This window comes from Zalophus californianus, chromosome 13, assembly GCF_009762305.2.
Source record: "Zalophus californianus isolate mZalCal1 chromosome 13, mZalCal1.pri.v2, whole genome shotgun sequence".
Lineage (NCBI taxonomy): Eukaryota > Metazoa > Chordata > Mammalia > Carnivora > Otariidae > Zalophus > Zalophus californianus.
This window is the reverse complement of record NC_045607.1, coordinates 28310129-28328484: the sequence shown is the minus strand read 5'-3', so window position 1 is coordinate 28328484 and position 18356 is coordinate 28310129. Positions and strand designations below refer to the sequence as shown.

At 39.3% G+C, this 18356-nt stretch overlaps 1 protein-coding gene across 1 annotated transcript in view; it reads left to right on the top strand.

The window, feature by feature from the left end:
- SMC2 (structural maintenance of chromosomes 2) overlaps positions 1-18356 on the top strand; it is a 72091-nt gene that overhangs the window by 17287 nt on the left and 36448 nt on the right. Inside the window, exons 12-15 of the mRNA XM_027616772.2 lie at positions 4325-4442; positions 12496-12634; positions 12995-13114; positions 14989-15193. Coding sequence (XP_027472573.1) covers positions 4325-4442; positions 12496-12634; positions 12995-13114; positions 14989-15193 — 582 coding nt within the window. The remainder of the gene's footprint in view (positions 1-4324; positions 4443-12495; positions 12635-12994; positions 13115-14988; positions 15194-18356) is intronic.

Here is an 18356-nt window from a genome sequence, read left to right as displayed (position 1 = left end):
ACTGCCTGTAGTTCTTTTTTTAGTGTCTTTATCTGTTTGTTTTTTTTTTTTTTTAATCAAGGTAATGCTGGCTTCATAGAATGAATTTGGAAGTTTTCCTTCCTTTTCTATTTTTTGGAATAGTTTGAGAAGAATAGGTATTAACTGTTCTTTAAGTGTTTGATAGAGGGGCACCTGGGTGGCTCAGTCGTTAATCGTCTGCCTTCGGCTCTGGTCATGATCCCAGGGTCCTGGGATCAAGCCCCACGTCAGGCTCCCTGCTCTGCAGGAAACTTGCTTCTCCCTCTCCCTCTCCCACTCCCCCTGCTTGTGTTTCCTACCGTGCTGTGTCTCTCTCTGTCAAATAAATAAAAATCTTAAAAAAAAAAAAAGTTTGATAGAATTTGTCTATGAAACTGTCTGGTCCTGGACTTTGGCTTTTTGGGAGTTTTTATATTACTTACTCAGTTTCATTTTTGGTAGTCAGTCTGTTAAACTGAAACAGGAAGAAATAAATTTTTGTTGGGTTATATGTTTCTGGGAATTTATCCATTCTAGGTTGTCCAGTTTGTTGGTATATATTTCTTCATAATATATTCTCTTACAGTTGTTTGTATTTCTGTGGTGTTGGTTGTTATTTCTCATTTCTGATTTCATTTGAGTCTTCTTTATTTTCTTGCTGAGTCTGGCTAAAGGTTTATCAATTTTGTTTGATCTTTAAAAAACCAACTCCTGGTTTCTTTTATTCTTTTCTTTTAGTTTCTATTTTATTTGTTTCTACTCTAATCTGTATTATTTCTTTCTGCTGGTTTTGGGTTTTGTTTGTTTTTCTAGCTCCTTTAGGTATAAGGTTAGGATGTTTGAGGTACTTCTTGCTTCTTGAGGTAGGCCTGTATTGCTATAAACTTCCCCCTTAGAACAGCTTACTGCCTCCCAAAGATTTTGGACCACTGTGTTTTCATTTTCATTTGTCTCCATGTACTTATTTCCCTTTTTTTTTTTCTTGGTTGACCCATTCATTCTTTAGTAGCATGTTTTTATCCTTCATGTGTTTGTACTTTTTGAAGACTTTCTTGTGGTTGATTTCTAGTTTCTTAGCATTGTGGTAAGAATTTGTTGAGACTTCTTTGTGGCCTAATATGTGATCTATTCTTTAAAATGTTCCATGTGCACTTAAAAAGAATGATGGCCTTGCTGGATAGAATACTCTTGGCTACAGGCTTTTTTTCTTTCAGCACTTGAATATAGCATGCCACTCCCTTCTGGCTTACAAGGTTTGCACCGAAAAATCAACTGATAGCCTACGGAGTTTCCCTTGCTTGTAACTGTTTTCTCTTGATGCTTTTAAAATTCTCTATAACACTTTTTGCCATTTTAATTACTGTGTGTCTTGGTTTGGACCCCCTTGAGTTGATTTTGTTGGGGGCTCTCTTTGCCTTCTGGATCTAGATCTGTTTCCTTCCCTAGATTCAAGAAGTTTTCAGTTATTCTTTCTTCAGATTTTCTGCCCCCTTTTCTCTCTCTCCTGGAATCTCTATAATGGGAAAGTTATTACACTTGATGGTATTGCTGAGTTCCCTAAGTCTGTTATCATTTTTTGTTATTTTGTCTTATCACCTGTTCAGCTTGATTGCCTTCTGTTACTTTGTCCTCCAGGTTGCTGATCCATTCTTCTGCCTCTAGTCTACTATTTGTTCCATCTTGAGTATTTTTAATTTCATTTATTGAGTTCTTCATCTCTGATTGGTTCTCCTTTGTTTTCTCTTTGTTAAGGATCTCACTGAAGTTCAGTCTTTTCCAGGTCCAGTGAGTATTTTTATGATCATGACTTTAAATTCTTTATCAGGCATATTCCTCCTCTCTGTTTCATTGAGCTCTTGCTGTGATTTTGTCCTCCTCTTTCCTTTGGGATATAGCCCTGCATCTCCTCATTTTGTCTCTCTGTGTCTGTTTCTACACATTAGGAACATTAGCTACATCTCTTGCTCTTGAGAGTAATGACCTGAAGAAGAAGAGTCCTGTAATGCCCTCAGCGCAGTGTCCCCTGTTCACCAGAACCTGATGCTTTAGTGGTATCTCCTGTACCCTATATGTACCCTACTATTGTGGCTAAGCTGCTTTTGCCCTTAGTCTACTCGTCTGGAATGTCTCTCTTTGCCTGTCATGGACAGGGTTTGAACTCTGTGTTGTTAGTGGGCCAGTCTGGGGCTGCCTTGGGCTTGACTTGAGTCAGACCAGGTGTTTGCCAGAGAGGAAGAAGCTGCTGAGACTACACGGAGACCCCAACACTGCCCTGAAATCTGGGGGCATCAGCAGCTAGTGTCAGGGGAAGTAAGGTGGGGAGGGGAGAAGAGGTAGGTAGTGATGGCCCACTAGCACAGAACTGCTGGGGTAGCTGGGGTAGAACTGCTTGTTGTTTTCCCCTGAGAAAGTCCTCGGTGGGTGAGGCCTGCAGTCAGACCAGGTATCTGACCCCAGCCTACTGCTGAGGCCGCAGTAGGACTGGTATATATAGTTATCTTCCCCTCTCTGCAGCGTAGGGAGTTATTTTAGAGTGGGGTTGGTCCCTGTTGGAGCTGTTTGTACCCTGCCTGGCTTGTACTGCTTTGGATGGGCTCTGACCCAGAGCGTATTGGAGGGGGCAGGTCCACACGAGAAAGCAGAGCGGGGCAGCAGTTTTATCAAGGTTTGCACAGGTCGGGGCGCCTGGGTGGCTCAGTTGGTTGGGCGACTGCCTTTGGCTCAGGTCATGATCCTGGAGTGCCTGGATCGAGTCCCGCATCGGGCTCCCTGCTCGGCAGGGAGTCTGCTTCTCCCTCTGACCCTCCCCCCATCTCATGTGCTTTCTCTCTCATTCTCTCTCTCTCTCTCTCTCAAATAAATAAATAAAATCTTTAAAAAAAAATAAATAAAAAAAAAAAGGTTTGCACAGGTCTGTTGTGGGAAGGGACGTGTCTGCAAAACTTGGGTGAGATGCACTGTTAGCAAGCTAGGTGGAGACCTATGCTGGTTCCTGCAAGTGTCTGTGTGTCTAGGATCTGGGGGGTGGCAGAGGAGGAAAATAGTGCCTGCCAGCTCTTTTGTTCCCGGAGAAGTCTCCCAAGGATCCCTGCCCCTCCAGCACATGCTCTGAGATTGGTAAACAAATCTCTCACCAGAATACTCCAGGCAGCTTTTCAGACTGCTGCTTTTATCGTGCTATCTCTTTAGGGACGGGGAGTCTGTTTCCTCTCACCCTCCCAGCTCTCTTAGAGCTGAGCCTGCTGAGTTTTAAAGTTCCAAGTGTTTGAGCCTGCTGAGTTTTAAAGTTCCAAGTGTTAGGCCCTACAGATCATAAGAACTTGTGAAGTAATGCCCCTCTGGTTTTCAAAGGGAAATGGTTTTTTAGTGTTTTTTGTTTTGTTTTGTTTTTTTCAGATTTTATTTATTTGAGAGGGGGAGAGAGAGAGTGAGCACGAGAGAGCACAAGCAGGTAGAGGGAGAAGCCGACAATGCTGAGCAGGGAGCCCGATGCGGGGCTTGATCCCAGGACCCTAGGCTCATGACCTGAGCCGAAGGCAGACGCTTAACTGACTGAGCCACCCAGGCGCCGCTCAGTGGGGATTTGTCTTCCCCTTGCGGTTCCCTGTGCTTGGGATGCCTGGTGTGACTACAGTCCATTTCTCTCCCCTTTTTGTGTCCTCGGTGTCCCTCCCTTCCATTGACAGTCCCACAGGTCTGCTTGGCTCCTGACTATCTCTGCCCTTCCTACCCTATTTCATGTGGCCTCTTCTCTACATTTAGCTGTGGAGAGTCTGTTCTGTAAGTGTTTGGGATGTTTTCTGGGTTACACTGATGTAGGTGTTATCTAGTTGAATCCATGGGATGTGGTGAGGTTAAGATTCTCCACTTTACCATCTTCCCAGCTCTTTGAATTTTTGAAAACTCACTACTGACAGTTTCCTGCTTCGGTTACCAAAGTGCCATTTGAAAACTCCCAAAATGTCGTTTGTATATTTCCACATTGAATAGTTAATTTTAGTTATATAATAGTTAAATAGTTAAAAATGGTTATATTTTTATAACTATAAAAATAGTTATATTTTATATATTTATAAAATAGTTATATTTCCAAATGAATAGTTATTCAATTCATACATTGTTTTTGGAATGAAAATTTCTGTTACTTATTGGTAATAATTGTCTACTTGATCTTTGATGTTAAGCATGCTTTTTATTTAATACCAGAAATTTGTGTTTTGCTTCTAGGAATCCTTTGGAAATAGAGGTTATTGATAGTTTCTTTAAACTGTAGAATATTTGCATTTTTAAAACTGTTTCAATTTACTTGTGATTTACTGTTCAGAAAACAAAGAGGAAGGACTTCTGGAAAAGCGCAGGCAGCTATCTCGTGATATCAGTAGATTGAAAGAAACATATGAAGCTCTCTTAGCCAGATTTCCTAATATTCAATTTGCCTACAGGTAAGAGATTTAATTTAAACCTTAAATTTTAACATGGTAATAGCCAAGATATATTTTTATTTAAGCTCGAAGACAATCTGAAAATTTCATTACATCAAGATTTCTGTATGAAAAATATTGTAAGCTACTTTTCCTTAATTGGTATTTTTTCCCTAAACACTTACTGAAATGTTAACCAAGATATATTTTCATTTAAGATGGAAGACAATCTGAATATTTTGTTAACATTAAGATTTTTGTATGAAAAATATTGTAAGCTGCTTATCCTTAATTGGCATTTTTTTTTCTTAAATGTTTATTGAAATGTTTCAAGTGTTGGCAGTGGGAATTCTTAAGACCAAAATGAGGGAAATTAAATCTCAGTCGAAAGATTCCTTAAATATCTAAATTAACATTTTAAAATTTACAAATTTACATGGGTTTTTTTCATGGAATACTTAGAGTAATATATGTATTACAAAGATTATAGCCTCGGGGGAGCCTGAGTGGCTCAGTCGGTTGAGTGACTCGGTTTCAGCTCAGGTCATGATCTCAGGCTTCTGAGATTGAGCCCTGTGTGGGGCTCCGCACTCACTCTCTCTCAAATAAATAAAGTTGTTTTTTGTTTTTTGTTTTTTGTTTTTTTTTTTTAAAGAGATAGAGCAGGAACACAAGCAGGGGGATTGGGAGAGGAAGAAGCAGGCTTCCCGCAGAGCAGGGAGCCTGATGTGGGTCTTGATTCCAGGACCCTGGGATCATGACCTGAGCCGAAGGCAGATGCTTAACGACTGAGCCACCCAGGCGCTCCTGAAATAAGTCTTTAAAAAAAAAGATTATAATTTCGGGGGCGGAGCAAGATGGTGGACGAGTAGGAGACCTAGATTTCATCTGGTCTCAGGAATTCAGCTGAATAGGGATCAAAGCATTCTGAACACCTATGAACCCAACAGGAGATCGAAGAGGAGAGTAGCAACAACTCTCTGAACAGAGAAGCGACCACTTACTGGAAGGTAGGACATGTGGAGAAGTGAATCCGAGGCGATATTCGGGAGGATAGACGGCTGGGGAGAGGGCCTCCGTCGGCCGCTTCTGGCAAGTGATAGAGCCGCGGAGCACAAAATCGGACCTTTTAGAAGCCGGCTCCACTGAGGGATGTTGCTGCAGTGGCTAACCGGAGGGTGGAATCCTCCCGGGACAGTGCGGTCTCAGGACCCTCGGGGGTCACAGAAAGACCAGGGGTGCCTGACTGTGGCAGAGCTCCCAGGTATCGGAGCGGGAAAGCTGGCTGCAGAGACAAAGCCAAGGCGTGGGCTCTCAGCTCAGGGTTGCCAAAAACTGTGATCCGTGGCCCAGTCGGCCCACTGCTTCTCCAGCAGGGACCCAACAAGCGGCAGAGCTGGGGAGACTCCCCTTTCTACCCCGGGAGGAGTGGCGCGGAAACGCACCGCAGGGATCTGCTGGGTTTGGAGACTCCACACGGGGTCAGGTGCCAGAGATACAAACACTCGGTCACAGGCCGGGTGAGCATGGAGTGCGGCCGGAGACCGGGGAGACGGGAGTGACTGCTTTTCTCTGGGGGCACACTGAGGAGCAGGGTCCTGAGTTCTCAGCTCCTCCGGGTGGAGATTGGGAGGCCACCATTTTCACCCTGGTCCTCTAAAGCTGTACCAGAGCTTGCAGGGAACAAAAGCTCCTGAGAGCAAACCCGAGCAGCTTGCTTAGCCCAGACTGACAAGGGTGGGGCAATTCAGCCTCCAGCAAAGACATTTGGAAACCACGGCAACAGGCCCCTCCCGCAGAAGATCAGCACGAACAGCCAGCAAGCCAAGACCAAGTTTACTGATCAAGGAGAACGGGAGAACTCCAGCGCTAGGGGAATACTGCACATCGAATTCATGGCTTTTTTTTACCATGATTCATTAGTTCATCAAAGTTAATTTTTTAACTTTTTTTTTAATTTTTCTTTTTCCTTATTCAAACAACATCTTATCAATACCTTTTTTAAAAAAAAATTTATTTTTCATTTTTAGAGTCATATTTTATCCCTTCATAGTAGTTACCCTTATTTTTGGCATATATATATAAGTTGTTCCCTCTTCAAAATTTTGAGATACAGTTTCTTCTAAAAGATGAAAATATACCCTAAATCACTAGTGTATGGCTTTGTTCTAGTCTCCTGCCTGATCACATTCTCTCCCTTTTTTCTTTTTTTTTTTTAATCTTCTTTCTTTTTTTCAAACAACTTATCAATTCCTTTTATAAAATCTTTTATAATTCACATCTTTACAGTCATCTTCCATCCCTTCATTGTATCAACCCTTATTTTGTACATATATGTTTTTCTTCCTTTAAAATTTTAGGAGGCACTTTTTTCTAACATGCCAAAATACGCCCAAAATCTAGTGTGTGGCACTGATCTATGCACTAGCCTGATCATATTTGATCATATTCTGCTTTTTTTGTATTGTTCTGTTTTTCTTTTTATCTTTTTTTCTCTTTCTTTTTTCTTTCCTTCCCTTTCTTTTCCCCTGGTTTCAGGTCTTTTCTGATTTGTATACAGTATATTTGCTGGGGACATTGTTAACCTGTTAGCATTTTGTTCTCTCATTCATCTATTCTCCTCTGGACAAAATGACAAGACGAAAAAAATCACCTCAGCAAAAAGAACAAGAGGTAGTACCGTCAGCCAGGGACCTACACAATACGAACATTAGTACGATGTCGGACCTAGAGTTCAGAATCATGACTTTAAAGATACTAGCTGGGCTTGAAAAAAGCGTGGAAGTTATTAGAGAAACCCTTTCTGGAGAAATAAAAGAACTAAAATCTAACCAAGTCGAAATCAAAAAGGCTATTGATGAGGTGCAATCAAAAATGGGGGCACTAACTGCTAGGATAAATGAGGCAGAAGAGAGAATCAGTAATATAGAAGACCAAATGATGGAAAATAAAGAAGCTGAGAAAAAGAGAGATAAACAACTATAGGATCGCGAGGGCAGAATTCGAGAGATAAGCGATATGATAAGACGAAACATTAGAATAATTGGGATCCCAGAAGAAGAAGAAAGACAGAGAGGGGCAGAAGGTATATTGGAGCAAATAATAGCAGAGAACGTCCCTAATGTGAGGAAGGAAACGGGCATCAAAATCCAGGAGGCACAGAGAACCCCTCTCAAAATCAATAAAAATAAGTCAACCCCCCGACATCTAATAGTAAAACTTACGAGTCTCAGAGACAAAGAGAAAATCCTGAAAGCAGCTTGGGAGAAGAGATGTGTAACCTATAATGGTAGAAATATTAGATTGGCAACAGACCTATCCACAGAGACCTGGCAGGCCAGAAAGGACTGGCAAGATATCTTCAGAGCACTAAACGAGAAAAATATGCAGCCAAGAATACTATATCCTGCTAGGCTGTCATTGAAAATAAAAGGAGAGATAAAAAGCTTCCAGGACAAACAAAAACTAAAGGAATTTGCACACACAAAACCAGCCCTCCAAGAAATGTTGAAAGGGGTCCTCTAAGCAAAGAGAGAGCCTAAAAGCAGCATAGATCAGAAAGGAACACAGACAATATATAGTCACAGTCACCTTACAGGCAGTACAATGGCACTAAATTCATACCTTTCAATAGTTACCCTGAATGTAAATGGACTCAGTGCCCCAATCAAAAGACACAGGCTATCAGATTGGGTTAAAAAACAAGACCCATCAATATGCTGTCTGCAAGAGACTCATTTGAGACCCAAACACACCCCCAGATTGAAAGTGAGGGCATGGAAAACCATGTACCATGCTAATGGACACCAAAAGAAAGCTGGGGTGGCAATCCTTATCTCAGACAAATTAGATTTTAAAACAAAGACTGTAATAAGAGATGAGGAAGGACACTATATCCTACTTAAAGGGTCTACCAACAAGAAGATCTAACAATTGTAAATATCTATGCCCCTAACATGGGAGCAGCCAATTATATAAGGCAATAACAAAAGCGAAGAAACACATTGACAACAATACAATAATAGTGGGGGACTTTAACACCCTCCTGACTAAAATGGACAGATCATCTAAGCAAAAGATCAAAAAGGAAATAAAGACTTTACATGACACACTGGACCAAATGGACTTCAGAGATATATATATTCAGAACATTCCATCCCAAAGCAATGGAATACACATTCTTCTCTAGTGCCCATGGAACATTCTCCAGAATCGATCACATATTAGGTCACAAATCAGGTCTCAACCGGTACCAAAAGATTGGGATCATTCCCTGCATATTTTCAGACCACAGTGCTTTGAAACTAGAACTCAATCACAAGAGGAAAGTCGGAAAGAACTCAAATACATGGAGGCTAAAGAGCATCCTCCTAAAGAATGAATGGGTCAACCAGGAAATTAAAGAAGAATTTAAAAAATTCATGGAAACCAATGAAAATGAAAACACAACTGTTCAAAATCTTTGGGATACAGCAAAGGCAGTCCTGAGAGGAAAGTGTATAGCAATACAAGCCTTTCTCAAGAAACAAGAAAGGTCTCAAATGCACAGCCTAACCCTACACCTAAAGGAGCTGGAGAAAGAACAGCAAATAAAGCCTAAACCCAGCAGGAGAAGAGAAATAATAAAGATCAGAGCAGAAATCAATGAACTAGAAATGAAAGAACAGTAGAACAGATCAACAAAACTAGGAGCTGGTTCTTTGAAAGAATTAACAAGATTGATAAAGCCCTGGCCAGCCTTATCAAAAAGAAAAGAGAAATGACCCAAATCCACAAAATCATGAATGAAAGAGGAGAGATCACAACCAACACCAAAGAAATACAAACAATTATAAGAACATATTATGAGCAACTCTATGCCAGCAATTTAGATAACCTGGAAGAAATGGGTGCATTCCTAGAGATGTATCAACTACCAAAATTGAACCAGGAAGAAATAGAAAACCTGAACAGACCTATAGCCACTAAGGAAATTGAAGCAGTCATCAAAAATCTCCCAAGAAACAAAAGCCCAGGGCCAGATGGCTTCCCAGGGGAATTCTATCACACATTTAAAGAAGATTAATACCTATTCTCCTGAAACTGTTACAAAAAATAGAAATGGAAGGAAAACGTCCAAACTCATTTTATGAGGCCACCATTACCTTGATCCCAAAACCAGACAAAGACCCCATCAAAAAGGAGAATTACAGACCAATATCCTTGATGAACATGGATGCAAAAATTCTCACCAAAATACTAGCCAATAGGATCCAACAGTCCATTAAAAGCATTATTCACCACGACTAAGAGGGATGTATCCTTGGGCTGCAAGGCTGGTTCAACATCCGCAAATCAATCAACGTGAAACAATACATTAACAAAAGAAAGAACAAGAATCATATGATCCTCTCAATAGATGCACAAAAAGCATTTGACAAAGTACAGCATCCTTTCTTGATCAAGACGCTATAGAGTATAGGGATAGAGGGTACATACCTCAATATCATAAAAGCCATCTATGAAAAACCTACAGCAAATATCATTCTCAATGGGGAAAAGCTGAGAGCTTTTCCCCTAAGGTCAGGAACGCGGCAGGGATGTCCAGTCTCACCACTGCTATTCAACATAGTATTAGAAGTCCTAGCCACAGCAATCAGACAACAAAAAGAAATCCAAGGCATCCAAATCTCAAAGAGGAAGTCAAACTCTCTTTGCAGATGATATGATACTGTATGTGGAAAACTCAAAAGACTCCACCCCAAAACTGTTAGAACTCATACAGGAATTCAGTGAAGTAGCAGGATATAAAATCAATGCACAGAAATCAGTGGCATTCATATACACCAACAACAAGACAGAAGAAAGAGAAATTAAGGAGTCGATTGCATTTACAACTGCACCCGAAACCATAAGATACCTAGGAATAAATTTAATCAAAGAGGCAAAGGATCTGTACTCAGAAAACTATAAAATACTCATGAAAGAAATTGAAGACAGAAAGAAATGGAAAAACGGTCCATGCCCATGGATTGGAAGAATGAACATTGTGAAGATAGTGCTACCTAGAGCAATCTACACATTCAATGCAATCCCTATCAAAATACCATCCACTTTTTTCAAAGAAATGTAACAAATAATCCTAAAATTTGTATGGAACCAGAAGAGACCCCGAATAGCCAGAGGCATATTGAAAAAGAAAAGCAAAGCTGGTGGCATCACAATTCCGGACTTCCAACTCTATTACAAAGCTGTCATCATCAAGACACTATGGTAATGGCACAAAAACAGACACATAGATTAATGGAACAGAATCGAGAGCCCAGAAATGGACCCTCAACTCTATGGTCAACTCATCTTTGACAAAGCAGGCAAGAATGTCCAATGGAAAAAACACAGTCTCTTCAACCAATGGTGTTGGGAAAACTGGACAGCCACATGCAGAAGAATGAAACTGGACCATTTCCTTACACCGCACCCAAAAACAGACTCCAAATGGTTGAAAGACCTAAACGTGAGACAGGAGTCCAAGAAAATCCGAAAGAACACAGGTAGCAACCTCTTCGACCTCAGCCGCATTAACTTCTTCCTAGAAACATCACCAAAGGCAAGCGAAGGAAGGGCAAAAATGAACTATTGGGATTTCATCAAGATAAAAAGCTTTGGCACAGCAAAAGAAACAGTCCACAAAACCAAAAGACAACCGAGAGAATGTGAAAAAATATTTGCAAATGACATATCAGATAAAGGGCTAGTATCCAAAATCTATAAAGAACTTCTCAAACTCAACACCCAAAGAACAAATAATCCAATGAAGAAATGGGCAGAAGGCATGAACAGACATTTATCCAAAGGAGACATCCAAATGGCCAACAGACTCATGAAAAAGTGCTCAACATCGCTCACATCAGTGAAATCCAAATCAAAACCTCAATGAGATACCACCTCACACCAGTCAGAATGGCTAAAATTAACAAGTCAGAAAACGAGAGATGTTGGCAGGGATGTGGAGAAAGGGGAACCCTCCTACACTGTTGATGGGAATGCAAGCTGGTGCAACCCCTCTGGAAAACAGTATGGAGGTTCCTCAAACAGTTGAAATAGAGCTACCCTACGATCCAGCAATTTCACTACTGGGTATTTACCACAAAGAAATGTAGGGATCCGAAGGGGTACATGCACCCCAATGTTTATAGCAGCAGTGTCCACAATAGCCAAACTGTGGAAAGAGCCAAGATGTCCATCGACAGATGAATGGATAAAGAAGAGGTGGTATATATATACGATGGAATATTATGCAGCCATAAAAGGAATGAGATCATGCCAGTTGCAACGACGTGGATGGAACTGGAGGGTGTTATACTGCGTGAAATAAGTCAATCACAGAAAGATATGTATCATATGACCTCACTGATAAGAGGGATTCTTAATCTCAGGAAACAAACTGAGTGTTGCTGGAGTGGTGGGGGGTGGGACGGATGGGGTGGCTGGGTGATAGACATTGGGTAGGGTATGTGCTATGGTGAGTGCTGTGAATTGTGCAAGACTGTTGAATCACAGATCTGTACTTCTGAAACAAATAATGCAACATGTTGAGAAAAAAGAAAAGATAACAGGAGGGGAAGAATGAAGGGGAGTAAGTTGGAAGGGGAGACGAACCATGAGAGATGATGGACTCTGAAAAACAAACAGGGTTCTAGAGGGGAGGAGCGTAGGGGTATGAGTTAGCCTGGTGATGGGTATTAAAGAGGGCACATTCTGCATGGAGCACTGGGTGTAATGCACAACAATGAATCATGGAACACTACATCAAAAACTAATGATGTAACATCTGGTGATCAACATAACAAGAAAATTAAAAAAAATAAAAGATTAAAACATCAAAGTTATTTTTGTTTCATTGAAAACTATGTACTGAAAGATCTGTTGAGTGACTTAAAACAAGATTTGGCTAGTCATCTGAACATTAAATTTTTGTATTTTTTACAAGCGTATATGCTTCTGATGTGTTGCTAGGACGAGCTCTTGACTAGTAAAATACAAATTTTTCTGTTTTATTGTTTCAGATTAATTTTTGTCAACTGTTCTATTTTAGGGATCCAGAGAAGAACTGGAATAGAAATTGTGTGAAAGGACTTGTAGCTTCTCTGATTAGTGTGAAAGATACTTCTGCAACCACAGCTTTAGAATTGGTGGCTGGGGAACGGCTCTACAATGTTATAGTAGACACAGAGGTAAATTAAAGAAAATTTACAATTCCTCCTTAGCTGGAAAAGTCATGAGTTGCTAGAATTAAGTACTTTCTTGATGTTTTAAGCTATTCCTAAGGTTTCTTATCTTTACAGGTATAGCTATTCAGTTAATAACTTTTTATTATATTATTGATTATAGTATATTTGATAAACTATATTCCCAAAGAAGTCTCATGCTTACTTAGGAATCCAGAATGCATATTATCAGTTTTAGACTTGCCTTTGTTCAGGGTACTAGGCACTAAAGATTTAATTGTGGATTTCTAAACTTGCACTCTTTCCCTCTGAATGTTTTCTGTCATTGATATTTTATTTCCTTATTTCAAATGCACAATTTTTTAGGTTACTGGAAAAAAGTTACTAGAAAAGGGGGAATTGAAACGTCGATACACTATAATTCCACTCAATAAAATTTCAGCCAGATGTATTGCTCCAGAAACTCTGAGGGTCGCTCAGAATCTTGTAAGTCTTCTTTATGTTTTATGTAGATCTTGTTTTTTAGTTTGGTTTTGTTTTGTTTTAGTTAGGCGACGTTAACTTGGGGGACATAATTATACGTAGAACCACAAAATTTTGTTGTTACCATGCCTTAAACATTTAAGCTACAAAAAAAGGGTTGGCTTTTGTGAAAATAGATGGAAGAACAATAGAAACAGTGGAAAACTAAAACTACCTTTGATATTACAAAGTTGTAATGTTAAAATGTCTTTGAACCTTCAGTCCGGTTACATGACTATCGCATGATACTAAATTTCCAATCTCTGAGTTACGAGAATTACAGAGCTTATAAATACCAGAATTCTTCAGTTTTTTTTCATGCCAGACACAGTTTAACTGCCCATAGTGACAACTGTTATCTGTCAGTCTTATAGAGATGTTTTTCTATTAGAGTTTCTCTCGGTTGCCTTCCAGCCTCTGTACATACAAAGCAGGGGACCAGGATACCCATTCAGCTGCTGAGGTGGATCTAAAGTGGTATAGCTATTAGTAAAAAAATAAAAACAAACCCCAGAGGAGTACAAGGCTATACATTTAAAAGGCAATTATAGTTGTGTAATATTGGGTAATAACATGAAGCCAGTCCTAATATTCAACAGTGTTACCAGTTTGTTATTGAGCAGGCATTCCAAGTGCATCATTTGAAAAGACAGTTCTATGAAACTTAGAAATGCATTTATAATTAAGATACTAAATGGATATTCAGTGTTCTTGCTATTGAGAAGCCTTCGGTGAAAATTATTTTAAAATACTGTTGTATTGACATGTGTACTCTCAGGAGAAGGAAAATGAGTGCAGAGTAATTGAAAGGTGGTGTTTCTGGTTAGTACTTTGTTTACTTTGAAAAATCACCATTGGGTCTGGAAGGTTTTGGAAGTTACTTCAGCTTTTGGACAAGTCCCAGTGTAAGAAGTGGGGTTTCAGGTAGCAGCAAAAATACTTCCAGCCAGGTCCCTTAGCCAAACCTTTTTAATGATAGCTGCTATGTCAGAGGGCAATGCTGAAAATTTGTTATACAGAGCTACTTTCATTTTGATTTCTCTTGCTGCTACTCAGTTCCTTAAAGGATGCTTAGTTGTTTTAAAAAGATGGGCAGAAGTATACATCAACAAAGGTTGAGAAGAGGCAGTTGGATCAAAATAAAACAGGGTTTTAAAATGTTTTTTACCTTCTCTCTCTTTTTTTTTTAAGATTTTATTTATTTATTTGAGAGAGAGAGAATGAGAGATAGAGGGCACGAGGGGGAAGAGGGTCAGAGGGAGAAGCAGACTCCCTGCCGAGCAGGGAGCCCAACGCAGGACTCAATCCCGGGACTCCAGGATCATGAGCTGAGCCAAAGGCAGTCGCTTAACCAACTGAGCCACCCAGGCGCCCTGTTTTTTACCTTCTCAATTGCTAGTTGTGTTTTTCTGTAACTGATAGGTGGCTGCTTAGCATGTTTAATTTGAATGAAAAAGTATTCACTATAGAATAAGCAAATTAATAATTGAAATAAAACATTTTATATAATTGTGTTGATCCAGCAATTGCTGTATTTTAACTAAGAGAGTGTGTCCAAATAGTCTATTTTGGATTTAGAAACTTGGTACTGGCTCCTGCTTAATAGACACTCTCATAATACTGGTACTTTAAATATTTTACTTACCATAGAAGTTTCAATGTTTACACTTGAAATTTTTTCTAAAACTCTTGTTTTCCATAGTATTTTAGAAAGTTCAAAAGGAATTGTAGTGCTAGGTAAGTAGTACTTAAATTTCTAGTATAGCAGTTCTGTTTTGTAAAATATTTGAAAAGAAAGGGGTAGTATGTACTGTGACATATTTGTTGTTTTCTCACAGGTTGGTCCTAACAATGTTCACGTGGCTCTTTCCCTGGTTGAATACAAACCAGAACTTCAGAAAGCAATGGAATTTGTCTTTGGAACAACGTTTGTTTGTAATAATATGGATAATGCAAAAAAAGTGGCGTTTGATAAAAGGATAATGACTAGAACTGTAACTCTAGGGGGTGATGTATTTGATCCTCATGGGACATTGAGTGGAGGTAGGTTGCTTTTTTGTTTGTTTGCAAAGAATAAAAATAGCTAATATTTAATTAATTCTGTGCCAGGTGCTATACATATTTGCTTTTTTTTCCCCCCTCATTTATTCCTTACAACTATTCTATAAAGTTTTATTTTCCCACTTCTTTAGGAAAATGAAATTGAAATTAGAAAAGTTTAGTAATGCATTCAATGGCAAATAGTGTTAGAGCTAGCATTTTAACTCAGAGAGTTGAATTTCAGAGCTAATGTTGAACCTCTACTAAATATTCTTTCCTCTGTGTGTTTATTGAGAACTTAGGATATGCCAGGAACAATACCATTAGTTCATTTAACATTTCAATAGCTCTAAGAGATGGGTAAGATTGTAAAAAGGAGAAGCAGAAACAGTTATTAAGCATATCAGTTTACTAATGACTTAAAAATATACTGAAGTGCAAAGATTTATGGATTTAACTATTTATTTACTTTAGGGTTGGTTGTGGTTTTTTTGGGCTTTACTTCTGGGCTTAAACCTAAATGATAAAAAAAAAGGTAAAAATAAATAACTAAAAAGATACATAAGATACGAGACAAACAGCAACAAAAAGAAAGCCTAGAAGACAAGATTAATACTCAGTACTAAATGTATTGGAACTGGAACTTTAAACTCAAAATGAATGAAAGACCTGTGAGACAGGAATCTGTCAAAATCCTAGAGAAAAACACAGGCAGCAACCTCTTTGACCTCGACCACAGCAACTTCTTTCAAGATACATCTCCAAAGGCAAGGGAAACAAAAGCAAAAACGAACTATTGGGACTTCATCAAGATAAAAAGCTTTTGCACAGCAAAGGAAACGGTCAACAAAATTAAAAGGCAGCCTACGGAATGGGAGAAGATACTTGCAAATGACATATCAGATAAAGGGCTAGAATCCAAAATCTATAAAGAACTTTTTAAATTCAACACCGAAAAAACAATCCATTCAAGAAGTGGACAGAAGAACAGATATTTCTCCAAAGAAGACATACAAATGGCCAACAGACACATGAAAGAAAAATGCTCAATGTCACTTGGCATCAGGGAAATACAAATCAAAACTACAGTGAGATGGGGTGCCTGGGTGGCTCAGCCATTAAGCATCTGGCTTCGGCTCAGGTCATGATCCCAGGGTCCTGGGATCGAGCCCCGCATCAGGCTCCATGCTCCGGAGGAAGCCTGCTTCTCCCTCTCTCACTCCCACTGCTTGTGTTCCCTCTCTCACTGTGTCTCTGTCAAATAAATAAATGAAAATCTTTAAAAAAAAAAAAAAACAGTGAGATACCACGTCACACCAGTCAGAATGGCTAAATTTAACAACTCGGGAAATAACAGGTGTTGCCGAGGATGTGGAAAAAGGAGAACCGTCTTATACTGTTGGTGGGAATGAGAACTGGTGCAGCCACTCTGGAAAACAGTATGGATGTTCCTCAAAAAGTTAAAAATAGAGCTACCCTACTACCCAGCAATTGCACTACTGGGTATTTACCCCAAAGGTACAAACAGTGATCCGAAGGGGCACATGCACCCCAATGTTTATAGCCACAATGGCCACAATAGCCAAACTATGGAAAGAGCCCAGATGTCCATCTACAGATGAATGGATAAAGAAGATGTGGTATAAAATACACATACATACTTACACAATGGACTATTACTTAGCCATCAAAAAGAATGAAATCTTGCCATTTGCAATGACATGGATAGAACTAGGGGGTATTATGCTAAGTGAAATAAGTCCGAGAAAGACAAAAATCATACAGTTGCACTCATGTGGAATTTAAGAAACAAAGCAATGAACATAAGGGAAGGGAAGGAAAAATGTGGAAAAGAGGAAGGCAAACCATAAGAGACTCTTAACTCTAGGAAACAAACTGAGGGTTGCTGGAGGGAAGGTGGGGGCGATGGGGTAACAGTGATGGGCATTAAGGCGGGCACTTGATGGAATGAGCACTAGGTGTTATATGCAACTTGTGATCACTAAATTCTACCTCTGAAACTAATACAGTATGTGTTAGTTAAATTGAATTTAAATAAGACTCAAAAACAAAACAAAAAAGTAAAAAGAATCATTATGCAATATTGATTGTATCAGTTTTTTCTTTGTAACATACAGTGATGTATTAATTCCAGGTGTACAATTTAGTGATTCAACAATTACATGCAATACCTAGTGCTCGTCCCAACAAATGCACTCCTTAATCCCTGTAACCCATTTCACCCATCACCTTACCAACCCTCCATCTGGTAACCATCAGTTTGTTCTCTGTAGTTCAGTCTGTTTCTTGACTTACCTCTCTTTTTCTTCTTTGTTTCTTAAATTCCACATATGAATGAAGTCATATGGTATTTCTCTGACTGACTTATTTCACTTAGCCTTATACTTCCTAGTTCTATCCATGTTTTTGCAAATGGCAAGATTTCCTTCTTTCTTTTTTGTTTAATTTTTTTATTGTTATGTTAATCACCATACATTACATCATTAGTTTTTGAAGATTTCCTTCTTTCTTATAGCCGAATAATATTCCATGGTGTGTGTGTGTGTGGGTGTGTGTGTGTGTGTGTGGGTGTGTGTGTGTGTGTACATACACACACACACACACACACACACACCCCCACACACCATCTCTTCTTTAGCCATTCATCATGCGATGGACGGGTGGGCTGGTTCCATAATTTGGATATTGTAAATAATGCTGCAGTAGACATAAGGTGCATGTATCCCTTTGAATTAGTGTTTTTGTATTTTTTGTGTAAATACCCAGTGGTGTGATTGATAGACCATAGGGTAGTCCATTTTTAACCTTTTGAGGAACCTCCATATACTGTTTTTCACAGTGGTTGCACTAGTTTGCATTCCCACCTACAGTGCAAAAGAATTCCTGTTTTTTAACATCCTCTGCCACACTTGCCTCTTGTGTTTTTCATTTTAGCCATTCTGACAGATGTGAGGTGATAACCTCATAGTGTTGATTTGCATTTCCTTGCGGAGTGATGAGCATCTTTTCATGTGTCTAATGGCCATCTATATTTCTTATTTGGAGAAATGCCTCTTCGTGTCTTCTCATTTTTTAATTGGATTTTTTGGGTTTTGGGTGTTGAGTTTTATCAGTTTTTTTTTATATATATTTTGGATACTTATCA